This window comes from Phacochoerus africanus, chromosome 14 (assembly GCF_016906955.1).
Source record: "Phacochoerus africanus isolate WHEZ1 chromosome 14, ROS_Pafr_v1, whole genome shotgun sequence".
NCBI classification, from domain to species: Eukaryota; Metazoa; Chordata; class Mammalia; order Artiodactyla; family Suidae; genus Phacochoerus; species Phacochoerus africanus.
In genome coordinates, this window is record NC_062557.1 from 36,921,286 (window position 1) to 36,948,958 (window position 27,673).

At 38.9% G+C, this 27,673-nt stretch overlaps 1 protein-coding gene across 11 annotated transcripts in view; it reads right to left on the reverse strand.

Moving 5' to 3' along the window:
• The window catches only part of BCAS3 (BCAS3 microtubule associated cell migration factor), a 580,473-nt gene that overhangs the window by 271,419 nt on the left and 281,381 nt on the right, over positions 1 to 27,673 (reverse strand). For all 11 annotated transcript variants that reach the window (XM_047759073.1, XM_047759067.1, XM_047759070.1 and 8 more), the window contains 3 exons: positions 20,414 to 20,514; positions 16,837 to 17,033; positions 11,674 to 11,771 (listed from right to left, as the gene is read on the reverse strand). In XM_047759073.1, coding sequence (XP_047615029.1) covers positions 11,674 to 11,771; positions 16,837 to 17,033; positions 20,414 to 20,514 — 396 coding nt within the window. The remainder of the gene's footprint in view (positions 1 to 11,673; positions 11,772 to 16,836; positions 17,034 to 20,413; positions 20,515 to 27,673) is intronic.

A 27,673-nucleotide genomic window follows, 5' to 3' on the forward strand; every position in this document is an offset into this window, starting at 1 on the left:
ATCACTTATATGTGGACTCTAAAATACAACACAAATGAACATATCTATGAAACGGAAACAGACTCACAGACATGGAGGACAGACTTGTGGTTGCCAAGGGCAATGGGGGTGGGGTATGGAAGGATTGGAAGTTTGCGATTAGCAGACTAAAATATACAGGATGGATAAACAACAAGGTCCTACTGTATATTACAGGGAACTATATTGAATATCCTACGTTAAACCATAATGGAAAAGAATAAGAAAAAGTATATAGGATTGGATCCCTTTGCTGTACAGCAGAAATTAATACAACATTGTAAGACAAGTATATTTCAATAAAAAAATTTTAAAAGAATGTAGGAGTTCTCGGAGTTCCCGTCGTGGCGCAGTGGTTAACGAAACCGACCAGGAAGCATGAGGTTGCGGGTTCGATCCCTGGCCTTGCTCAGTGGGTTAAGGATCCGGCGTTTCCGTGAGCTGCGGTGTAGGTTGCAGACGTGGCTTGGATCCTGTGTTGCTGTGGCTCTGGCGTAGGCCAGTGGCTACAGCTCCAATTCGACCCCTAGCCTGGGAACCTCCATGTGCCTCGGGAGCGGCCCAAGAAATAGCAAAAAGACAAAAATAAATAAATAAATAAAAGAATGTAGGAGTTCTAACACAGGAATAATACAATAGAGGAATACAGATTTGCAGGTAAAAAAAAAACCCTGAAAACATTATATTTAATAGTGAAATGTTAAACACTTCTCTAAGATTAAGGCAAAAATGTTCAATATCATCGCTTGTACTCAACATTGTACTAGAGGTCTAAGCAAGGGTAAATAAAGGGGGAAAAACAAAAGGTATAGAGGTTGGAAAGAAATAAAACCATCTTTATATGCAGATGACATGACTGTATAACAGAAAATCCAAATGAATCTACTAGAATTAATACATGAACCTAGGACTAAGGATATGAGTTCAACACATCAAAAAAAAAATCATTGTATTCTATATACTAGGAACAAAACCCTGAAAAATAAAGTATGCTATTTATATTAACATCAACAACTGAAACAAATTTTACAAAATATGTATAAGACTTCTACAGTAAATGTTAACAAATATTAGGAGAAATTAAAAAGATCTAAATAAATGGATAGCTATAAAGGATTTATGTACTGAAAAGATTCTATAGTGTTAAGATGTCAATTCTCCCCAATTTGTATCCTAAGTTCAGTGAAATGCAAATCCAATGTCATCTACATTTCGGTAGATAAAGATATATTTAATGTGTTATGTGCATGTATGTGTGGGTGTATATATATCTATATATATAGATATCAAAGTTTTTCAAATGTTTTTGGGAATCAAGACCCCTTTGTGGGGAGTTCTCATTGTAGCACGGTGGGTTAAAAACCTGACATGATGTCCATGAGCATGTGGATTTGATTCCCAGCCTTACTCAGTGGGTTAAAGGATCCAGCATTGCCATAAGCTGCAGCGTAGGTTGCAGATGAGGCTCAGATCCATTGCTGCTATGGCTGTGGTGTAGGCCAGCAGCTGCAGCTCTGATTTGATCCTTAGCCTGGGAACTTCCATATGCTGCAGGTGTGGCCAAGGACTCCAAAGATCTTTGGTTATCAATCAATATTTAACACATTTATGTACTAGCCCGTTTAAAAACAAGAATTCCTTTATGTATTAACATAGGTGGCTTTAATTTTATTTGAGCCATTACAAACACTGATCTTTTTTTTGATAGTATATCATAAATTTTTACTGAAGTATAGATGATTTATATTTTATTAGTTTCAGGTGTCCAATATAGTGATTCAATATTTTTATACTTTAAGGTTATTACAAAATAATGGCTATACTTCCTTATGTTGTACAATATACAATCATTGATTATTTTATACATAGTAGTTTGTGCCTCTTAATCCTCTACCTACTCCTATTTTGACAGTTCCCCTTTCCCTCTCCGCATGGTAACCACCAGTTTGATCTCTATTTCTGTGAGTTTTTGTTTTATTATATATATTCACTTGCTTTCTATTCCAGATTCCACATATATGTGATCACAGTACTTATCTTTCTCTGACTTATTTCTCTACACATAGTACTCTATGGATTCATCAACATTGTTGCAAAAGGCAGAATTTCCTTCTTTATTATGTCTGAGTCATAATCCACTGTGTGTGTGTGTTTGTGTATATATATATAAACACACATCTTCTTTCCCATTCTTCTGTTGATGGACACAGGTTGCTTCTATATCTTGACTATTGTGAATAATTCTACTATGAATATTAGGGTTCGTGTATCTTTTTGAATTCATGTTTTCATTTCTTCAGATACATACCTAAGAATAGAACTGTTAGATCACATGGAAGTTGTATTTTCAGTTTTCTGAGACAATTCCACGGTGTTTACTCTAGTGGCCCTATCAAATTACAATCTCAGCAACAGTGCAGTAGGGTGTCCTTTTCTCCACATCCTCACCAACATTTCTTACTTGTAGGCTTTCTGATGAAAGCCATTCTGACAGGTGTGGGGTGATATCTTATTGTGCTTTGTATGTGCCTTTCTCCTTTGATTAGCAATGTTGAGCATCTTTCCATGTGTCTGTGGGCCATTTCACTGGAAAACATGTCTATTCAGGTCTTCGGCCATTTTTTAAATTGCTTTTTTTAAACATTGAGTTGTATGAGCTATGTATATATATTTGGATATTAACCCCTTATCACTCATACCATTGCTTAAGTATTTATTTACTTATTTTTGGCCATGCTCGTGGCATGTGGAAATTCCCAGGTCAGGGATTGAATCCACACCAGAGCTGTAACCAGAGCCACAGAAGTGATACCACCAGATCCTTAACCCACTGAGCCATGAACATTGTTTATTTCTAGGCATTTTATTCTTTTGAATGCAATTCTCAGTTCGTTATTTCCTTAATTTCTCTTTCTGACACTTCATTATTAGTGTATAGGTATGCAACAGATTTCTGCATATTAATTAACCTTGTATCATGAAACTTTACTGAATTCATTTATTAGTTGTAATGTGTTTTTTGTTTTTTTTTCCTTCAGACTTCAGCATAGTTTTTTGGTATAGACTTTAGGATTTTCTGTGTATAGTATCATGTCATCTGCAGAGAGTGACGGTTCTATAACTTTTTCTCCAATTTGGATTCTTTTAATTTCTTTCTCTTCTCTGATTGCTATCGCTAGGATTTCTAAAATTATGCTGAATAAAAGTGGCGAGAGTGAACATCCTTGTCTTGTTCCTGATGTTAGAGGGACAGCTTTTAGCTTTTCACAATTAAGTGTAATGCTAGTTATGGGTGTGTCATAAATGGCCTTTATTATGTTGAGATATGTTCCCTCAATACCCATCTTGATGAGAGGTTTTAATCAAGAATGGATGTTGAATTTTGTCAAATTCTTTTTATGCATCTAGGGAGATGACCATAGTACTTTCATCCTTCCATTAATATGCTGTAGCACACTCATTGATTTGCAGATATTGAGCCATCCTTGCATCCCTGGAATAAATCTCATTTGAGTGCGGTGTATGATCTTTTTTACATACTGTTGAATTTGCTAATAGTTTGTTGAGAATTATTTGCATCTATAGTCATCAGAGATATTGGCCTATATTTTTCTTTTCATGTAGTGTCTTTCTCTGGTTTTGGTACTAGGGTAACATTGGTCCCATAAAGTGAACTTAGAAGTGTTCCATCCTCTTCAATTTTTTAGAATAGTTTGAGAAGGATAGGTTGTGGCTCTTATTTCTATGTTTGGGAGAATTTCCCTGGGAAGCTGTCCAGTCCTGACCTTTTGTTTGCTAGGATTTTTTTTTTTAATACAATCTCAATTTCATCATTAATTGGTCTAACGGATTGTTTGTTTCTTCCTGATTCAGTTTTGGAAGGTTCTACATTTCTGGATTCTATTTCTTCCAGGTTATCCAATTTGTTGGCATATTACTATTTGTAGCATTCTCTTATGATTTTTTTTTTAGTATCTCTGTGGAACTGGCTATTTAAATGACATTTTTATTTAAAGTAATTTCCAAACTAAAAAATAACAGCGGAAAGAGTGATATTTTTACTTTCTTGGAGAGAAGTATTTTTAATAAACAATAGGTAGATTCACACATCAGCTTAGGCATTCATCTGCTATGATACATTGTTTTGGCTGAAGTATGTGAAGACAAGTGGGCCTCACTCAGAATTGTGACTGGAAAATGAAAGAGCATATTTAAATTCTGAGATTTTCAGATTCTGGGGCTATTCTTTGACATGACATCTAACTAATCAGGTAGGTGCCTCAAATCATTATAAAAATTAATTTGAAAAGGATCATAGACCTAAATGCAAAGGCCAAAGTCAAACCATCAAAAAACACAAATACAAAAACATAAAAGGAAAAACAATGGAAAAACTCCATTTCTGCTCATCAAAAAACACCAATAAGAAAGGGAAAAGGCAATAAACTAAAGGGACATATTTGCAAAATATTTGACAAAAGGCCTATATCCAAAATATATATAAGAAGCCCTGAAATTCAGTAAAGAAAATAGACTCAATAAAAACAGGTGAAAGACCTCACAAATGCATCGCGAAAGATATCCAATCCAAATGGCTGGAAGTATATTCAAGGTGCACAACATGAGAATTCATCAGAAAAAAGTAAATTAAAACCACAGTTTACATTCACTAGAATGGCTCAAACACTGCTGTTAAGAATGAAAAATGGTATAGTCATTTTGGAATACTGGTGGTTCCTAATAAAACTATACACATGTGTACCTTCTGAGCCAGCACTTCCAATTCTAGGTATACACCCTAAAGATATGAAAGCATATGTCCAAAAAAAAAAAAAAGATTTATATGGTAAACTTAACAGCAGCTTTATTAATAATGTGCCAAAAGCTAAAAACAATGGAGTATATAACTATGTTATATTCAAACTACCCTGCAATGTAAAAAAAACAAAAAACAAACAAACAAACAAAAACAATCGTAGTGACGCATGTAATACTTGGATGAATCTCAAAAACAGAGTTGAGTAAAAGAAGCCAAACACAAAAGAGTGTACATACAAAAGAGTATGTACAGAATGATTACATTTATATGAAGTTCAATAAAGACAAAACTAACTTATGATCATGAGTCACAGTCTAGGTCAAAGGTACTCTTGACTGGAAGAGGCATAAAGGAATGTTCTGGAATGATGGAGATATTTTAATTTTGATCTGAATGGTGATTACCTGCGTATAAAAATTGATCAAGCAGTCTGATTAAGATACGTGCATTTTTGCTATATGTAAACTGTACTCTAATTCTTCAAAGGTGATCCAAAGTACACGTTTATCAATTTTTCAAGCTGGAAGGGTCTTTGCAAATAACCTACTCTCTTACTTCAATTCTTTTTTCTTCATTTTATAGAAGAAAGCCTTAGGTTTGGAAGCAATTTCTTAAAGAGATAGTTCCCAGCAGAGCTGGGATTAGAACCAAAGTTTCATAAGTGACTAATCACCGCTCTTTCCATACACCAAGTTTCCACAGCAAAACTTTTCCCAGGAACAAGTATTTTCACTCTGATTATTTGCTTTAGTTTTTCTCTGACAGTTTTCAACAATGTCCAGGGGAATATCACGAGCTCTGATTCTGACTAGTTGCCCGGGTGAGGTCCCAGGCTGCTTTTTAATTGCTCAGTGGGCTTACATATTCAATGGAGGGAGGCTCTTTTGTTTGTTTCTAAGTTTATAGATGGCACCTTAAGTATAAGCCTCTCGGGCTCTTGGACACAATTTAAAATAGTGTGGCACTAACAGTTTGACACTAATGTCACTAAGACAAATGGAATTCCCGGTTCAGACTTAAACAAATTTTAATACTGCCCCCAATATTGTCCCTCTGCCACCACAGTCTCAGGCAACAGACTACATAAACAATCCAGCCGGGTATTAAAGACGTTGTAATAAAGGTACAAAAAAAGAAAAGTTGGGTCTTTTTGCCCAAAAGTCCCATGTAAATATGTGGCACCCTGGTATATCAACAGTAGGGAGAATTCCATCAATGCCTTCTCAAACTGCTTAGGAAAGACGTGAAGTCATGTCAAGTACTTGGTGCTTGCAACAGAGAAAGCAAAGGCGAGGTTTTAGTTGACACAAAGATTTATTCAAAGAAGCAATGTGTCATCAGAAAAAAACTTTCCCAACAGCTTCTTCTACTTCTGTTTACAATTTCTTCATCTTCGAGTGGGGCAATCATTTTTTTTTTTTCTTAATTGTGCTGAGCTAAACTTTCCACACTGTTAACTTGAATTTCATCTTCTAACATCCTATAAATATTAGAAGGAAGAATGAGAGGAATATTTAAATCAGAAGGAGAGAGAAGTGACTGAGCACTTTTCTGATGGGCAAAGCAGGTCTTTTCCCTATGTTCTTAACCTCTAAAAACTTACTTTTGATTCCATACAGACAGTAAGTGTTTACTAGAGAATGGCTGAAATAATGCAGAAACTTCTTCATTTCTAATGAAAACGCCAATCTTAATATCTTGGTTGCAATATTTACTGTTAAGAGTATAAAGAGTGTCAAACAAAGTAAAATTACTGACCTCCTTTTTCCCCTCTGAGGGACTGTTCACAGGTCAGGACTAAGCCTTCTTTTCATTTCACCCTCATCCATAATCCTCTTACTGATCCCACATAGGCTCTGAATACCCAAGGTACAAGTATGTCTGGAGTTTTCGTCACCTTATAATCACAGAGAATATCTGGAACTCTATTGAATGAAAACCATATCATTTATTCGAAGAAACCTGTCAATATCTCAATATTTCTAAGAGAACTTTATATCCTTTATATCTGGGGATTATTTTAAGAAATAATGTGAACATATTCATGCCCAAAAAGGTGAAACAAATTTTTGCAGAGGAAGACTTAAATTCTTTTTACATATGCAGAGAAGAATAGACAGAAGGAAACATGACTTGTAGAAGGTTTCAGCAAAAGTTCAAGACCATGATTATAATGTCACGGCTTCTATGGCTCAGTTCTAGTTTTCAAACCATGCAGCGAGTAAGTGGCCTCATCATGGTAGACTGAATGGTATTTCTTATAAATCTCTTTGTTTCGTACCACTGGCATCTCTTATGCCTCTGATGGCTTTAGATACAATGACTAAGTTTGCCTGCTTCAGATTGGAATGGCTACAGGCAATACAGTGAAATTTAATCCTTAGGAATATGCTTCTTCAACACATCAGAAAAATCTCTGCAAGATAAGAGCATGCCTCCATAAGAATGCCCCTCCAGCAGAGATTTGATGGTCCGAATTACATCCTTGTTGCTCACCCCATCGGACTTCTCTGCAAGTCTTACTTGTTTTTTGTAAAGGTTGGATGCACCAAATGTCAAACACGTGAAGCAGGCACGAATGATCATTATAAAATCAATCAAATCAAAATCGGTTTGGGTTTTCTTCGAACAAAACATTATTTTGATTTTCAGAAGACTTAGGAACTGAGAGCCAGAATTAATTAATTCCTTAGAAATTGTTTAGATGACTCCAATTATACCATAAAAATAACATCTCTAGAGTCAAGAGCAACAGCGAATACCAGGTCTGCAGTTTTGTCCCTATTTAGTGAAAGACCTGATATAACAATACCTTATGTAGCAAAGGCTGCCGTGAAGGATAAGAGCTCTCTCTACTTCTCTGTCGCATTCTTCCTTTCTCCTACTGTTATCTTCCCCAGGAATGTACATTAATGCTGTTTCCACCACATCTAATAACATTTTCTCTAGAAAATGTTTACTTTAGTAGAGTCAGTCTGACAAAGACGTCTGTTCTTCATACAAGCCAGGCGTAAGTTTGTCTTTAAATCTCAGTTGCTTTGAGTACTTTCTTGGTAAACATCAATTTCCACAGTAAAACTACAAACTAGGACAAACAAACTTAGGATGAACCAGATCTTTCTAGGCGCTCTGTATGGATGACTCAAAGCAATTAGAGTTGTTATTAAGATATTCAACAAGTACGGCCTGCAAGTCTTGAACCAGAACTTCAGTCACCGCTGTGGAAGACGAAGTTTGAGCAGTACATCGACAAAGTTTTTTTTCCCTCTTCAGGTCCTACAGCTTTATCAAAACAAGGACACATGTTACCAAGGACAAACAGTGGAAAGAAATTCTTAGATACCTAATGAAAAGGAATGTACAGAGGAAAGAAGGGCGTAAGGAATCCATGAAGTGCTTTGTCTAGAAATACTGGCCATGATTCAGACACTGATGTTACTCCATTGGACAAAGGAAAAATGGAGCAGTTCCTTCAAATCCCAGATGCTCTATGTAGCCTGTGTGTATGGGTAAATCCTATAAAAACCATTTCCAGAATGGTCTTCTCCTTAGTCAAGAAGGGAACATCTTATCAATTATCTTAATGCAAAATCTGAGGTAGGATAGTGTCTTCTGAATCACCAAAGATCAAATGAAACAGGTAATGGGAACTAATATCTACTTATAATGCAGTAATAGATCTGTTGAGTCTAAAAATACACACACATATAGGGATAGCAAGAAGCTGGTTCATAGGTATCTAAGGAAATGAGATTCTATGAGAAGGAATGAAGCACAGATGTACCAGATGATCAAGAAGTTGTGAAAAAAACATCTGCTAGCAAGGGTAGTACCATGCTCTGCTGATCTCTTTTAGTTTCAATAGAATAATGCTGTGAGATTAATACACGGCTAACTAAAACAGAATATGCAGACCCACGGTTTAAATATTTTCACTTTGAAAATTATCACAGTCATCAAATGACTTAATCGTACCACATTAAGTTTTTTAATTCTGTTCTTTTGCAAAGTAATTATATTAAAAAATAAGTATACTACCACTAGTTTAGACAGAGCAAGAGATGTCACCAAAATAGAGGGATGGCTATAAACTCTGCCATAGGAACAATACACTTTGAGATTAAAATATATACGCTATAATACATAAACTAGATAAACAATAAGGACCTACTGTAGAACACAGGGAACTATACTCAATATTCTGTAATAACCTATAGGGGAAGAGAATCTGAAAAAAATAGACAGACGTATGTATGTATAACTGAGTCACTTTGCTGTACACCCGAAACTAACAGGACATTATAAATCCATTATACTTCAATGTAAAGAAATGAAAACAAAACACTCCAATACATTGAAACATCTAAATTGCTTGAAGGTAAGACAAAGCAATGAACCCTGAGAAGAGGAGGCGCCACATGGGTCAGATCCCTCTAAGCAAACGTAATCCAAACTCCAGATGAGCATCTTCGTAACCTGAAGCTGACTCTAATACATGGGTCATAATTAGAGACACACTTCCCGGTTTAGGAGCAATTATAAAAACTCATTAGATTCTTTTTAATAGAAGAATCTGAAACAGAATATTCCCAAAAACTTCCGTTCATAAAGAATTCAAATCATTTAACCTCTCTCTTGTTAAATCAATAGAAAAATACGACCATTACAAGAGTGGTCCTACTAGATAAAACAGATGAAATTTCCCCAACAATACATTATTCACCCACTGAATACATGCACTCACAAAAGGGATCCAAACCATTTGAGAAGTAGAGAATAACTCATACGAGTCTAATTCCTCATCTCCTGGGGTGCTTAGCTCAGTTAGAGAAAGCAACACACGCATATCCTTGCTCTGGCCATCTTTCTGAAAGCAACTATGGTTTTGGAATGGAAATAGGCTGAGAAAAATAATAGAAGTCCTCTCTACTGAAAAGATTAGTACTGTCAGTTAGAGGCTCGGAGTTGTAGAACAATATCATAGAAACTCCTACATGTGTCTCTGATGGAAATATAAGTAAGTCAAGGGCAAAGATCTAATTCCTTACTCAAACATCAACTGAGAAAAAAGGATCTATACATGTATGTGTAACTGGGTCACCATGCTGTACAGTAGAAAATTGACAGAACACTGTAAACTAGCTATAATGGAAAAAAAAAAACATTATATATATATATAAACTCTTCTTGCAACAGAGTTAAACAAAACTATGGTTGCCAAAGTCCACTGAAGTTCCTCTCTATGGCATGAGATAACTTTACAAATAGCTAAAGTTGAGATAAAGTATTACCCCCAGACTGTAGCACTGAATACGGCAAATTTAATAACATACATGGTAACTGCTTTAGTGGCAGGCATTTGACTTGACCAATAGCTAGTTACTTGACTCTAAAAAGTTAATAATATGGTAGTTTAAGAATGAAAAAATAAACAAACAAAAACCCCAAACTAGTAGGGCCTACTATTGTAATCTTGAATAAAATATTTTAGGTTAAAATACATCATTTCCAGGATTCACAACTCTAAATGATAATTCCAGATGAGCAGGATCTGTTAGCATTCTCAAACTGAAACTTTCAAAAAGATGTATTGTTTAAGTCACCTATCGCAATATCTCAGTTAGGGACAAGGTTAGCAACTTTACACATTTCTGTGCTTATTTCCAGGGGAAACCGCAGTTGCCAAGTTAAAGCAGAGGCGCAAGTATGAGTCCTCTGAAGAAAATGTTCACATTAAAAGTGGAAGCACAGCCCTGGATATAGACAGCTCCATCAGACACAAGGTACAATCCCCTGATGAAAAGTTCAGAAAGCCAAGAAAACGTACAAAACCCAGTAGTTTTCCAACTTCAAAATCTATCCAGAGACAGAATCAGAAACAGAAGCTTTGGTCTTTTAAAAGTGACCTTCACAAATCAGTTTTGTGTTTGTTTCCATTTTCTTTCACAGTTTAAGCCTCAATCAAATCAGTCGTCTCCAGGGATTTTGAAATAGCTGTAGATTAAAATCCCTTCAGACTCAACTGTTTGACTAATGCCGAGTGTTTAATAATTCTACTTGTAAGAGACTTTTTTTTTTTTTGATGAAACCCTGCTGTATGCTCGCTTCAGATGCTCCACAGCTGCTCCATATAGAAAGCATCACTGTCCTTATTTTCTTTATCACTGCCTTTAGAGATGAGAAAATGTATTGTTAACAAACCATTCTATTACCTGATGGACCTGGCAGAAAACAACTTTATAATACTAACACAGCAACTATCACCTACAAAAGGAAAGCTCTACTTCCAGGTCCTGATGATACATATCCATGGGTTGAGTCCAAGGAGAGGAAGTTAATCACTATGATAGAGTTAAATTAATGAATTTCTAAACTTTCTGCTTTCAATACTCAAACCCCTTAAGCTACAGCATTTGGGTTCTCTACGTCCACATATCCAGCACTTTGATACTCAACAGGTCGACTAAATTGAATCCATATATTGTATTTACGTTCTCTGTCAAGGTTGCTTCTCCACATTTGAGAGATCAAAGGCGAAACAGTCATCAACCCTGTAGCCTTCGATACTGTGTTCATGACATTTAATCAAGTGCCAACTCCACCAAAGCCTCAGCAATATTTAAATGAATGGCGCTGTTTAGCAGCAACGATGGGCACAGTATTGTTTTAACACACATGCACACCCATGCACACACATGTGCACTTATATCCACCCTCACCTAAAAAAAAAAAAAAGAAGAGGAAGAGGCACAAAAATACATATTCTCTACATTGCAAGAAAAGAAACTAAAAATGCACAGAACTACCCGTTAAACAGTTTGGAGGTAGTTTTCTACCTGAGGCAGCATCAATCACGGTGGAAATTCCCCTTCGATCAGACACCGGACGGGAAGAACCTGGCATGCTGACTGGGTCAGAGCGGACTGGCTGGATCCTGCAATGCAATTTAATTTAATTCATATATGTTACCGGCATCAAAACTGTCGCTTGCTACAACAGACCTTAAATCAGGAATGCTGGAATAGCCCTATCCATTACAGAATCATTTCTTCTAAACAGGGGAGTTGCAGTTCCTAACTCTGGCATGTGGCTAAAGCACAGCATTCTCTATATTCTGGGCCCCTTCGTCTCTTTGCATGTTTTTCAATAATCTCAAGTGAGGGATTGGAAAACTGGCATTAATTTAAACAGATCCATTAAGTAGAATGGGAGAGGACACAAAACACATTATACCAAAACCTTTGGCATTTGCTAAGGAAACAGAGAGTTTTAAGAATCTTCAAATTTGTGAATAGAACCATAGCCAGCAAGGTCTTCCTTAAAAGACAGCATTAACAGATACAAAATCTTCACTCACACCCTTAAGATCCTTACTCAAAGTTACTTTATATATGACAACAGCAGAAGATAACCATGCTGTGCTGGAATGCAGCTGCCAGGCGGTTAGCTAGGATCACCGCTATTTAACCGAGTTACCTCCATCAAATTACCAGTTAGCATGAAGAATCAAGAGTCTCAGCAAAACTGCAATTTACGGAGTTCCCGTCGTGGCTCAGTGGACACAAACCTGTCTAGTATCTGTGAGGATGCAAGTTCAATCCCTGGGCTCGTTCCATGGGTTAAGGAGCTGGCATTGCTGTGAGCTGTGGTGTAGGTTGCATATGCGGCTTGGATCTGGCATGGCTGTGGCTGTGGTATAGGCCAGCAGCTACAGCTCTGATTTGACCCCTAGCCTGGGAACCTCCATCTACCGTGGATGCAGCCCTTAAAAAAAAACAAACCAAAAAACTGCAATTTACTACATACAACTTCAAGTTGCTTGGGAATGATAAATCTATAAAAGCCAAGAGTCTGTTTCCAGCTGTATTAGATAAATACTATTCACATAAAAATATCCGTATGGCTAAAAGATTTTAGAGTCCCAGGCAACCTTAGAGGAATAAAGACTTGTTATAACAATATAAGCATGCATGTCTGGTGATTCATTCATTCAAGAAATACTAGCTGAATATTAATCATGTGGCAGTATTATTCCAGGAACAAGCAGAAACAAAATCCAAAACCCAAGGTCTATGTGCAAATATACAGTAGAGCACATGGGCATTCAGGACTGATGCAAAGAGAACTACAGTGTGAAAATGAATGAAATACGTAATAAAAGTTCAGAATGAGGAAAGGGGCGAAGGAATGCAAGATCCACAGCAGACTGAGATGATCCTGTGGAAATGTAATAGAAACGGGAGCTGTCTATAGTTAACAGGATGTGTAAACATGCAAAGGAACAGGAGTGCCCTTTAAACACAGAACTACAACCAGCAAACCCTTGCATGTGTGACCAAGCATGATAAATGCAGGGCATCTCGAGGAACCTGGCTTAAGCATAGAGTTCATAGTGGATACTGGTGGAAGATAAGAAGCTGATAAGCCCCATGGGACAGATTACAGAAGCCGGACGAGCCACGTATGACTGCAAAAAGACAGTCGTTATCGAAAGGAAAGTTTGAACGTATGTGTCTTTGTTACGTGAAAGAAAGAAATGGAAAGGAGGTGGGAAATGATGCATTTTATCTAGTACTTCAAGCTGGAAATGCTGATATACAAATATTAATCACTGCTACAGCGGACAACCTGGGGTATTACCCCATATGAGAGTTTACCCTGCCTCATTTTCCTAAGCCAGCCATGGCCATCTCTTCATCTCATGGCATAAACTAATTAGTACTGGGATGGGCAGGCCTAAGCAAATCTGGGCCAGTGAGAAAAAAGAAGCAGTTTCTTTGAAGTTCCTAGAAAAGAAGCTAACCTGTTAGATATGCTCAGTACATGCAAATGAAAGCTTTCCCCCCCCTCCCTGCCCCCAGTCTAAGCAACTTATGTGACCTAATGCTTTCCCTATTTTTAATTTAATTTGTAGGACTGGAATTTCTGAATCATCCAGAGTTGTGGGTGGGGGGTGGATAGGGGTACAAAAGAAAGAAGATGGGCTGTGGATTGATGTGTTAAAGCTGGACAATAGATATATGAGGTTTAGTCTATTACTCTCTTTAAGTATGTTTGTATACATTTGAAATTTTCCATAATAACAAAAAAGACAAAAATAAAAACATACTGGTAGGGGTGATGAACATGTTGCAGAATTAGATAGTGGGGATGTTGCATAACACAGTAAATTCAATAAAACCACTGAATTCTCCAGTGAATTTTATATCATGCGAATTTCATATCAATTAAAATACAATAACAAGATTAAGGTGTGAGGATCCAAGATGTAACATGGTGACTCCGGCTGATAAAACTGCACTGCAGAATTGAAATTTCCTAAAAGGATGGAAGTTAAATGTTCTCACCAAAAAAAAAAAAAAAAAATTCACAACATACATATATAAATCAAGTCATCAGATGGATGAAGAAACAAAACTATAAAATAAAACTGAGCTAATTTGAGTAGAAAACTAGTTTTTCTTTTTAGAGACACACCTGCAGTATACAGAAGTTCCCAGACTAGGGGTTCAATTGGAACTACAGCTGAGGTCTATGCCACAGCCACAGCAAGGTCGGATTCCAAGCCACTTCTGCAACCTATGCCACAGCTTGCGGCAACGCTGGATCCTTAAACCACTGTGAGAGGCCAGGGATTGAACCTGCATACTCAAGGACACTATGTCAGGTTCTTAACCTGCTGAGTCACAACAGGAACTCCTCACTGACCTTTTTAAAATATTAAATCCCTACTCCAAATAAGGAGCTGTTATGAAATTAGCCATGCCTGATTCCCTTATTATCCATAACAATATGGATATGACATATCATGTGACATAACAATATGAGAGCCAACAATACACCTGGCTGTTGCCCATTTTGGTCAGGATACAGAGAGGCAGACTATCACAGCACAAGAATATAGCATGTAATTCTTAGTGATACAGGGTACAGGACAAAGCACTAGGTATAACTGAGCCAACAAATCTAAACAAGGCTTCAAAATTTAAATGAGAAAGTAAAGTCAATAGCCAGAGCACTATTGTACGTAAGCCTAAAGAAATGGGGATGAAGCAGAGGTGAGGAGGGAGAACAAAGTGACAGTGGACAGAAATGAGGAGACTATAAAGACTGGGTTTACTAAGTGGATGCTGGGTGAGAAATGGTACTCAAGAGGACACATAATTGAAGCGATGTGAGTCAAACCTGAAATTTCCATCAAAACTATGTTCTAAGGGGATTAAAGACTTAACCAAGGGCCTATATGCTAAAATTTTGAAATATAAACTACATGTACAATCAAAAGAAATTTATAAGCCTAGGACTAACATAAACACGTGTCCAACAAATAGGACAATATTCTAATCAAATACAAGCAATTTAAAGATAAATACTAGGTGCTCTTTAGTGTAAGAAAAGGAAAAGTCAAGGAAAATTCTGGAAGGATTTCAGGAATGCAGCTCTGTCTGAAGAAGCAAGTTAACTAGGAATTGTGTCTAGGAGTTCCCATAGTGGCTCAGTGGAAACAATCTGACTGGTAAGCATGAAGACACAGGTTCATCCCTGGCCTCGCTCATTGGGTGAAGGATCCGGCGATGCCGGAAGCTGTGGTGTAGGTCACAGACATGGCTTAGATCTGGCATTGCTGTGGCTGTGGCATGGGCCAGCAGCTACAGCTCCAATGTGACCCCTAGCCTGGGAACTTCCACATGCTGTTGCGGATGCCTCTAGGCCCCGCCCCGCCCCCAAAAAAAGAATTGTGTTGGAAGTAAGGGGTAACTAAGAGTGGTAGAGAAGGTCAAAAACAAAGAACACACACACACAAAGATGAAAAAGAACAACAAAAACAAACAAAAAACATAAAAATAGAAAATAAAACAAAAAAAGAACAAAAAACCAACCAAACAAACAAGCAAAAAAAAACAAAGCTGTATATACAGGAGTTGGAGAGGTCCTCCAAAGAAAAGGGACAGGGTCTTATACCAGCAGGTGACAGTCATCAGAAAAAGAAAGGGGGGGGGATAGGAATATTGTGAATAGTTTAATAAAGAGAGGAAATACAGTTTTATGGGTTGTATATTTTAAACGCTTTCTTATTAACATTTAAGTAAGAGAATGACCTGTAAACACATGAATATGCAATGAATCACTAAGCTGAGGACTGACTCTACTTGACTTCTTCAAAATAGATCATATTTTACAATATTTTGCCTGACATCTTAGGGAAAAGGGCCATTTCCAGAAAGCTGAAGAAAACATACTGGACCAAAAAAACGCAAAAAAAATATGGAAGAAAGAAAAAGCAAACGAAAACAAAAAATGAAAGTACTTAAAAAGGTCTCACAAGAGATATGCTTGATTATATGAGCTGTTCTTAAAGAAGAAACATCTTGGCTCACTCCATCTCTGCAACAGCTTTCGCTCTGTTAAAAAGATTTGTTACTAACGTTGACAGAGAGGAAGAAGAAAGACGCATTTCCAACATGTAACCGGGACACATTTCCCCACAATTTTTAAAAAGAGATGCAAACATAAGATGAGAGGGCTATTTTAGATGCAAATAAAAATACACCGTAGAACTTTTTACAAAAGAAGACAAGGAAAGGAAGATAATATTAGAGTAGACGGAGCCCTTCCTTGCCTGTTACACCCTATGCGTCAAGGCCTAGCGTAACAAATTAAACTCTAAGCCTACCTGACAATGCAAAAGTCAAAACATTCTCAATTACTTTTTAAAAAAATCTAAGAAATACGAGGTAGCAATCATAAAATGAGATGGCTTTTAAAGAGTGGACTGAGCATTAGATTTAAGGCAGTAGAATCCAGAACAGAAATAATTATTGGATGTGACGAGATCTCACCTAAGATTCCTCATCAAGAATAATGAATCACAAGGTACCGTGCATATATTCCACAACATGACAGTGCGAGGCGAAAAGGGGAACTATAACCATCATCGAAGGTGTTTGTTCAAACGGGAGCATATTAATCGGCTCAACTCAATCTCCACCTTTTCTTACCTGAGACTGTTGAGATCAAGATCATCTGTATCAAAATCCGACAGGGGCTGTGGTGTATCACTTGGACCGTGAGACTGCAACACAGATGAACTGGATGATATGACTGTGGTTTGGCCTGAGGGATGGATGGTTTTGAACTGGAACTGTGGGCCCATCCACAGACGCCTATGGGGTCCAGTGTGCGTTACAATTTCTACCTGGAACAGATTAGGAATCATGATTTAAATGGATCACGACCTCCCTCTGAGAGCCTTTCATGATGCCCCTCATCCCACCTCTGAACACTCATATTCTCCTAGAAGTCCATGGTAAGCAAGTGGGAGACAAGACAGCACATCGGCAATCAGAAGGGATGACAGTCGCAGCCTAAAGAGATATTCACTGTGTTCCTCTATTGGATTGCACCAAAAGATAACAAAATTCATTTTGTGTACGACATAGACACAAATACAATACAAAAACCACACGAGAAGAAAAGGACCAGTGGCCTGCCTCGTATGACTAAGCATTGACTCCCTAGGGACTACCTTTTTTCATTCTTTCTAAACAGTACTTGCCACTTAGTGGGCATGCACTTAGTACTGCATTTTTCAGTCCACAGACTAAAAACAATTCCTGGAGTTCCCGTCGTGGCGCAGTGGTTAACGAATCCGACTAGGAACCATGAGGTTGTGGGTTCGATCTCTGACCTTGCTCAGTGGGTTAAGGATCCGGCGTTGCTGTGAGCTGTGGTGTAGGTTTCAGACACAGTTCGGATCCTGCGTTGCTGTGGCTCTGGCGCAGGCCGGTGGCTACGGCTCCGATTAGACCCCTAGCCTGGGAACCTCCATATGCTGCGGAAGCGGCCCTAGAAGAGGCAAAAAGACCAAAAAAAAAAAAAAAAAAGTCTGAAATAACATTCAACACCCAAAGCCAGTTTCTTTCCACAATGAGTTATACAAATACTGCCCTCAAAATCCCCCCAACTTCATGTTTAAATGGATTTGTTTTCAAATTACTCTTTTTTTTTTTTCTTTTGGTCTTCTTAAGGCCTCACCCACAACATACGGAGGTTTCCAGATTAGAGGTCGAATTGGAGCCATAGCCACCAGCTTACGCCACAGCCACGCCAGATCCAAGATGCATTCCTGTGTGGCAACACTGGATCCTTAAGCCAGGGATCAAACCTGCATCCTCATGGATACTAGTCAGGTTCTTAACCCACTGAGCTACAACTGGAACTCCCAAAATACCATTTCTTTTTCTTTTTCTTTTTTTTTTTTTGTCTCTTTGCCATTTCTTGGACCACTCCCTTGGCATATGGAGGTTCCTAGGCTAGGGGTCTAATCGGAGCTGCAGCCGCTGGTCTTCGCCAGAGCCACAGCAACTCGGGATCCGAGCCACGTCTGCAACCTACACCACAGCTCACGGCAACGCCGGATCGTTAACCTACTGAGCAAGGGCAGGGACCGAACCCGCAACCTCATGGTTCCTAGTCGGATTCGTTAACTGAGCCATGACGGGAACACCAGCAGTTTCTATTCTTAAGAGTATATTCAGAAACTCTGAAAAATACCATTTCTTAATTAGAGTGTTTGCTCAACTATCATGAACAATGACACAGGTATTTTAAATGCTTCAAATCAGAAATACCCAAATGCTTTATGAACTTCCTGCTCTATGGAGGAGGCAGGGAATATTGCCAACATTACAGCAGAGAGTCGGACACAGGGTAGAACCTAAAAATAAACATACTATGTGATTTTACAAATGAGCAACTTCAATAACAGACTAAATAGGCAAACCTTCGGTGCAACACTATTTTTCAATGTCTCGTAATTGCGACATCCAGGTCTGTATACATACTTTATGGAACTGACTTCCCATGTGCCTTATGTCCGCCCTGAGTTCTTTTATATTTAATCACATTTTTCTGATTGGGGTGATTAATTCTTAACAAAACATCACTGAAAAGGTTCGCAGAGGGGCAGCTCTGGGTGTGTAAGTCCTACAGAGCAAGAGCATCCTGGTCTTGAAACAATAAGCATGTTCCTACTAATCACGGGGAGAACACTACTCAGATTCAGGATGGTGATTTCTCATTCAAGGAGTTGTGTTCTACAATGTAAATGAGGCCACAGATAGAGCATTCTGTGTCACAGAGCCGAGAGGTAAACAGATGCCTGCGCAGTTTCACTGAGGCGATAGCCAGATGTTCCTGCTCACTCTGCTGTTGTATGCGGCACAAACATATTGCGTATACTTTCACAGTGACAGCACACATTACCCCTTTTGCTAATTGAAAAGTTGAAGTGAAGGACAGTGGTTTCCTGGCCAGCATTCTTTTTCATTATTTTAATTTTTTTTTTTTTTTTTTTTTTACTTTATTGTGGTGTTCTCCAGAATGATGGAGCTTCCTGAGAGCATTTTCGGTGTGACGAAATGTATGTCCTCTAGAAACACTCTGATTCTCCACTTTCCAGATTCCCTTCAGTGTTGCAGGCTCCCCTTCCCTGAGAAAGCCATGAAACTGCACCCGGCCTGCACTGAGGCACCTGTCTGATGAAAAGCCGCAGGATTGGTAATCGGAGACAGGTCATTAACTTCACCAAATGATGTCAGACTTGAGACAGACACAACAGCATTTGCAATGAAGTCACTTGTAATCTCATCATTTTGAAATTTGCCCAAGTATCTTTTATTTCAAAGCGCTTGAGATGGAGAAAGCTTCACCTGGCAAGGGGAGGAAGGGTCAGCTGAAGCTGTCACGGGCCTGCTTTGAGACCCCTGGGAGTGGCATTATAGGAGCTTAGGAAAGGAAACTCAGGCGGGCATACCCAGGACTTGGCCAGATTAGCAGATACAACTTTCCTAATCAGAGCAGGGGCCCAGTCTTCCGAAAATGGTTCCTCCACAAAACAGATCCCAGAGACTGTTGAATGGCTTCCATATTTTAGCAAGGCCAATACTTTTTTCTTTCTTTCTTTCTTTCTTTTTCTTTTCTTTTCTTTTTTTTTTTTTTTTAGGGCCACATGTGTGGGATATGGAAGTTCCCAGGCTAGGGGTCGAACTGGAGCTACAGCTGCCAGCCTACTCCACGGCCACAGCAACACCAGATAAGAGCCGCATCTGCAACCTACACCACAACTCACAGCAAGGCTGGATCCCCAACCCACTGAGCGAGGCCAGGGATTGAACCCACATCCTCATGGGTACTAGTCGGATTCATTTCTGCTGCGCCACAATGGGAACTCCCCAATTCTTATTTTAATCCAAACAGTCCACCTGAAATCCAAGGCCCTGGGGGATATAAATGGATTATTTGAAAGACATGCAAATTTTATGCTCTCTCTGTATGAAAACTAACATACACACTCATAGATGTATATGTGTATGTGTCTAATACATACATACTGCACCAATATTTATGAGAAATTCTTATTATGGAAAGACAACTGATTAACACTTGCACATCCTAAAAAGATCCAATTCTGCCCATTTTCCTCTGAGGCAAATACATTTATGAAATCCAGGAATAAAAACAGGTAACAGATTTCCGATCTCTTTCACTTTATTAGACCAAACATTTCAGTTTTACCTGAGACAGCCACTCTTCATCTTCCTGTCCACTGTGGTCAGAAGCTAAACTGTCATAGGACCCATGCCGAGTAATGGGCCCAGGACTTCCAGGGGGAACCACTGCATAAGAAAGAAAACATATTTAAGCAACTCTAATCTATGCAGAGAAAAAAAAAATGAATGTGGGCATCACCATCCTATACTGTGATGATTTACAAAATATGACATTTAATGCACAAAGACAGTTCGAATAATCCATGAACAAGAAAGACTGAATTTCTTAGGAATAAGAAAAACCTCCGAGTGTATACTTTTAAAAACATCTGTACGAATTTAGTCATTACATGCATCACTGTAAAAGAAATAAACAACCTATTGCATCTTAAACAGCACAAGTAGGTTAAGGAGCCGTGACTATCCCATTACGGATGCATCAATGTCATGCCTAGCCTTCAGGATTCAAGACATTTCCATCACCTCCAATTAATAAAGAAATCTGATGCCATTCCTATAATTTGGGAAGGGTTCTTTTGGCCACACTCGTGGCATACAGACATTCTCAAGCAAGTGATTGAACCCGAGCCAAAGCAGTTGACTATATTGGATCCTTAACCTGCTGAGCCACCAGGGAACTCCACGAAGTGTTTTTGTCTGTTTGTTTGTTTGTTTTTGTCTTTTTGCCTCTTCTAGGGCCACTCCCTCGGCATGTGGAGGTTCCCAGACTAGGGGTCGAATCGGAGCTGTAGCCACCGGCCTACACCAGAGCCACAGCAACGTGGGATCAGAGCCAAGTCTGCAAACTACACCACAGCTCATGGCAACGCCGGATCTTAACCCACTGAGCAAGGCCAGGGATCAAGCCTGCAACCTCATGGTTCCTAGTCAGATTCTTTAACCACTGCGCCACGACGGGAACTCCTTACTTTTTTTTTAACTTTTTTTTTGGCTTTTTAGCACCACACCTGCAACATAAGGAGGTTCCCAGGCTAGGGGTCAAATCAGCTGTAGCTGCTGGCCTACCCCACAGCCATAGCCACAGTCACTCGGAATCCGAGTTGCATCTGCTACCTACACCACAGCTAAACCCACTGAGCAAGGCCAGGGATCGAACCTGCGTCCTTATGGATGCTAGTCAGATTTGCTTCCACTATGTGACGATGGGAACGCCCAAGGAAGGTGTTTTTAAAACAAATGTCAAATAATAAGATTCTGTAAGAGTCTATTACGTTTAATATAAATAGAAGGCATTAAACTGCTTTTTTAATTTCAAAACACTTGTATCCAAATATTCATTTATCCAAAGAAATGTTTCATTTTTGTGGATACTTCAGTAGTTTCCCTGATGCTTAAATGGCAGGAAATAGGCTTAAACACCGAGCATCTACTTTCTTATGTGAAGAGGAACCTTTGTTTAGTCAAAGGAATGATTAAAAAAAAATTTATGGAGTTCCTACTGTGAACCAAATATCATCCCAACAAAAACTTAGTCCCATACTCTTTATTTGCTTACTTTCCTTAGAAAATAGTACAATTTTAGGTTCACAACAAGATTTCAGCAGAGGATACAGAGATTTCCCATATACTCTTTGGCTCCATATACATTGTAATGCTAGGAGAAACAAAGGGATAAGCACTGAGAGGAAATCGAGAAAAGAAAAGCAAGAGAACAAAATAGCAAGGAAAGTAGATGAGTTTTAAAGAAGCCTGGACGAAACAGAAAAGAATGAGAAGAAAATAAGCTCAGAATTTCCATGACCCAGAGATATGTATATATACTTCCACATGTGTATTATTTTCCTTAGACTACATGCCTAAAAATGAAATCAAAGCATATGAACATATCTACATGCTCCCAGAGTTACACACTTTTACAAGTGGAGAGAATGCTAATCTCATCACACTCTTGCCAGAACAAGGTAATTTGAAGAACCAAATCTTAGTGAAAGAGATAGAAGGAGAACAGAAGAATGCAGAATGAGAGTTTAAACAACATAGGACTTCCCATTATGGCTCAGCAGTAACGAACCAGACTGGTATCCTTGAGGATTCGGGTTTGATCCCTGGCCTCGCTCAGTGGGTTAAGGATCTGGCGTTACTGTGAGCTGTGGCTCAGATCTGCCATTGCTGTGGCTGTGGTGTAGGCCAGCAGCTACAGCTCCAATTCGACCCCTAGCCTGGGGACCTCCATATGGTGCCAGCGCAGCCCTAAAAAGCAAAAACAAACAAACAAACAAAAAAAAACTATTCCCTACTGCTTCGTCCAAATCACAGTTCTACAGCTGAGAGGGATGCTGGCATCTGGCACAAAACACAAGCAATCACTAAAGCCTAACACCTAATTTCTTAGGATTTTGAATATCATGATGAAAAGAATACCATAATAAGCAACTATTAATATTTAAGTATACTCAAATTATTTTGCTGTATATTGCAAAACATAAGAACATTTATGTTCTTATAAATTTATAAGTAAATTTATGTTCTCAAAATTGTCCCCCAAACATTTATAATCTGCTTTTGCCCCACCCACAGCATTTGGAAGCTCCCAGGCCAGAGATGGAACCCACTCCACAGCAGTAACCAGAGCCAGCTGGATCCTTAACCCACTGAGCCACAAGGGAACTATTTTATCTTTACTTTCCCGCTTTTTTTTTTTCTTTTTTTTTTTTGGCTGCAGTGCGCAGCCCTTTGATATGAGATCTTAGTTTCCAGACCAGGGATCTAACCTGGGCTGCAGTGGTGAAGGTGCCAAGTCCTAACCACAAGACCACCAGGGAACTCCCTATCATCTTTTTAATAAATAAATTTCATGTTAAATTCTTAATACAGAACAGAGGAAGAGGATAACTTGAAACCCTACTCCCTAAATAGCAGTCAGGAAGGTAATAAGGATAAATATCTAGAGGTCAGGATATACTTTGGAAAGCAGCCGAAGGCAGAGAAGATTTTGAAGAGGTGAGGGATTAGGCCATGCAGATATCTGAGGTTCAAGTGCTATAAAGAGAACATCAAGTAGAAAGTTGTTTTTTTTGTTTTGTTTTGTTTTGTTTTGGTTTTGGTTTTTGCTTTTTAGGGCCACACCGGCACGATATGGAGGTTCCCAGGCTAGGGGTTCAATTGGAGCTACAGCTGCCGGCCTATGCCACAACCACAGCCACAGCCACATCAGATCCAGGCCATGTCTGCAACCTACACCACAGCTCATGGCAACACCAGATCCTTAACCCACTGGATGGGCCAGGGATCGAACCCACAACCTCATAGTTCCTAGTCAGATTGTTCCCACTGCGCCACCACGGGAGCTCCAAGTACAAAGATTTTGAAGTGGAGACATAAAGGAAATGTTTCAGAAATATCAGGAAGCCAGTGTGGTTGGATGTGGTCAGGCAAGCTGAGAGTGAGCGATGAATCAGGAGGGCAAAGGGGGCAGGGAGGGAGGATCAGCAGATGGTCTAGTCTAGGGCTTTTTCTTTCTTTTCTTCTTTTTCCTAAAAATAAAGCTAGGGCAATGTGATGGGAAAGACTGGAGAAACTTGAAAAGAAGTTAAGAAATTATACCCTGGAGTAACTAACAAGTACCTAATGTGAATTTTTCCAAGAATTTACAATATACTCTATATATGCTGAGCCCGGGCTAGTATCTGCTGCAGAATAAACATTCCATAGGCATTAACTAAATGAATGGAGTTTTGGATTCTGGATAAAGCAATGAAACCACAGTGGTAGGATACTTACGGATCCACCACCAAAAATGGAATAAACTTAGGAGAGTTCCGCGGTGGCTCAGCAGTTGAAGGACCCAATGTTGTCACTGCTGTGGCATGACTTCGATCCCAGGCCTGGGAATTTTTGCATGTTGCAGGCATAGCCAAAGAAATGGTAAATTTACAAATAATCCAATGGCAGAGATGGGATAAGGAATAGGATGATAACATGAAACAAAGTTTAGTCACGAGTTGATTAATGTTGACGTTGAAAGACGTGCACATAGAGAGTCATTCTACCATTATTTTCTAATTATGTGTATGTTTGGAATTTCCTACAGTGAAAAGCTTTGTTTTGTTTTTGCTTTTTAGGGCCACACTTGCGACACATGGAAGTTCCCAGGCTAGGGGTCCAATTGGAGCTGTAGCTGCCAGCCTACACCACAACCACAGCAATGCAGGATCTGAGGAGCATCTGTGACCTACACCACAGCTCACAGCAACACCTGATCCTTAATCCCCTGAGTGAGATCAGGGATCAAACCCACATCCTCATGGATACTGGTTGGGTTCATAACCAGCTGAGCCCAAATAGGAACTCCCCAAAAGTTTTTTTTTTTGTTTTTTGCTATTTCTTGGGCCGCTCCCGCAGCAAATGGAGGTTCCCAGGCTAGGGGTCGAATTGGAGCTGTAGCCTCCAGCCTACGCCAGAGCCACAGCAACTCGGGATCCGAGCCGCATCTGCCACCTACACCACAGCTCACCTCCACGCCGGATCATTAACCCACTGAGCAAAGCCAGGGACCGAACCGGCAACTTCATGGTTCCTAGTCGGATTCGTCAACCACTGCGCCACGACGGGAACTCCCCCAAAAGTTTTTTAAAAAGAATTCTCCTCCTCCTCTTTTTCCAGGCCCTCCACTGTTTCCCCCCCAAAAGTGGTAAAAAACAGCGAATACATTATTTATGAAACAGTAAATCTGAATCTGGAATTCCTAGAGAGTTTTCATACTTATGTTCACTAGAAAATAGTATTCAAATTAAGAATGCTTTGAAGTGCACAGAAGATTCGCAATATAAAAATACAAGTATGGTGGAATTTCAATTTGAAGTAAATATACTTCCCTCTCCCTCACATTTCATTACATTTAAAAAATTTCCCCAAGCCATGCGGAGAAATATGAAAGAATATTCCATATTTACTACCTGGGGGAAGCAATAACAAACCAGGTAACAACGAAGAAACCTTGACTCTAGGATTAGAAAAGGATTATCATATTTAAAGTATGATAATTAAAAGCAAAGCTTCCAGGCTCTCTAACCAGCCAATTATTAGGCAAGATATCTTGAGACTTGAGCAAGGAAAGGAAAGAGGGTTCCCAGGAAGGATATGAAATGACAGGATTCAGGAGTGTCAGGAACAGCTGTGAAAAATCCTATCTTCACTCTTAGGTAGAGAAAGAGGTCAAGGATGTAGCAGGAGACTCCACATGTGCAAGAGAAGAGGAAGTATGCACACAGTGTGTCTGCACAGCCAAGTCTGTGACAACCTATCCAAGTTCCCTGGGGATCAGATAAGAAAAAAGTTTAATATGCGTCCAAGGGTTTGGAGTGGATAAGCAATGAGATCCTGCTGTATAGCACAGGGAACTATACCTAGTCACTTGTGATGGAGCATGATGGAGGATAATGTGAGAAAAAGAATGTGTATATATATTTATATGTGTGACTAGGTCACTTTGCTGTATAGCAGAAAATTGACAGACACTGTAAACCAACTATAATGGAAAAATAACAATCACTATAAGCAAAAATAATAAAAAATAAAAAAATTTTAAATAGGAGTTCCCATTGCGGCACAGCAGAAATGAATCTGACTAGTGACCATGAGGATGTAGGTTCAATCCCTGGCCTTGCTCAGTGGCTTAAGGATCCTGTGTCACTATGGCTCTGGCATAGGCCAGCAGCTGTAGCTCCGATTTGATCCCTAGCCTGGGAACCTCCATAAGCCACAGATGCAGCCCTAAAAAGCAAAAAAAAAAAAAAAAAAATCATTATAAAAAAAATATGCGTCCAAGGGTAATATGGACGAGCTCCAGAAAACTGACAGGCTTTGAAAGGCTTTGAAATAGAAATAAGGATGGATGCTGGAGAGACCTTTATAGACCATAGCCAATGATACGGCAGGGAACTGGAACATCTCAGTGGTAACAATAAAGATAAAATATTTCTGGGAGTTCCCGTTACGGTGTAGTCAAAACGAATCCGACCAGTATCCATGAGGATGCAGGTTCAATCCCTGGCCTCACTCAGTGGGCTGGGTATCCAGCGTTGCTGTGAGCTGTGGTGTAGGTCGCAGACTCGGATTGGATCCTGCATTGCTGTGACTGTGGCATAGGCCAGCAGCTGTAGCTCCGACCCCTAACCTGGGAACTTCCATATACCACAAATATGGCCCCAAAAAGTGGGGGAAAAAAAGGATAAAATATTTCTAACTCTCCCGTCTCAGAGCTTTGCACTCTGTAATTCCTGTTGCATTTAGATGAGATTATGGAGGAGGTTATAACTGACTGAGATTAATTTTTTCCCTTATTTGTTAGGATGGAGGGGCAAAAGAGAATTTAAACATGTTTGTTTGTAGAAAAATAGTTACATATACTGCAAGCCTGAGTTCGATGGACCAACATACCTACCTTCTCCCTAAAGAAAAAGAGCATCTTTTACATTTACCACCTGCTGTTAGATAATTAATAATCTTGGGTGAGGAAAATAGGGAATTTTGAAATAAAAATCCCTGCCATTTCTATCCTTAAAACTTTAGCAGGGTAATTTAAAATAAGCCTATCCATCTAACTAAAAAGGATACACTGTCAATTTTCTTTAGAGAACACAACTTCAAAAGTATTGCCTGTACACACAGGCATTTGATAAGTATAGATCAACAACCAAGGGCAGGGTGAAGAGATAATTATGAGGTAACTGTGAGCTAGACTTTGTTTATATTGTCTTCTCAGGAAAGCAGATCATGCTTCCAGCCAGTAAATAAAGCTAAAAAAAAATCACTCAGTGTATTTTGCTGTCTTACAGTGATATCCGAGTGTGTGTGTATATGTGTATTTCTACGAATATATTTATATATTTTATATGTGTTTATATACAAAGCAAACAAAACCAAATCTGCTTCAGCACTGACCTTTGCAAATTAGTCCTGTTCATCAAACAATGCCCCTCTCCCCAAAAAACCTTCCAAGTTAGTAGAACCACCTAAGTAAAATTATGGACAGAAAGAGTAAATGGTCCTCTGAAAATGCCCCTAAGTCTGAATCCCAAGTAAACTGTCAATTCTTAATATAACTTCTCAATCCACAAGTACTTATCCAGAGTACTCTGAATTTTTTTAATTTTGGTTATGAATTTTCATATATTTTTGCACCATAATACAAGCACAGAATTTTTACAAATTACTCACATAAAATATACTATAAATAGTACAAAGTTAAAGGTATTGACTTAGATGCTGTTAAACACACACAGTATTGAGCTATTCAAATGACAATTGCTGAATTAAGGAGTTA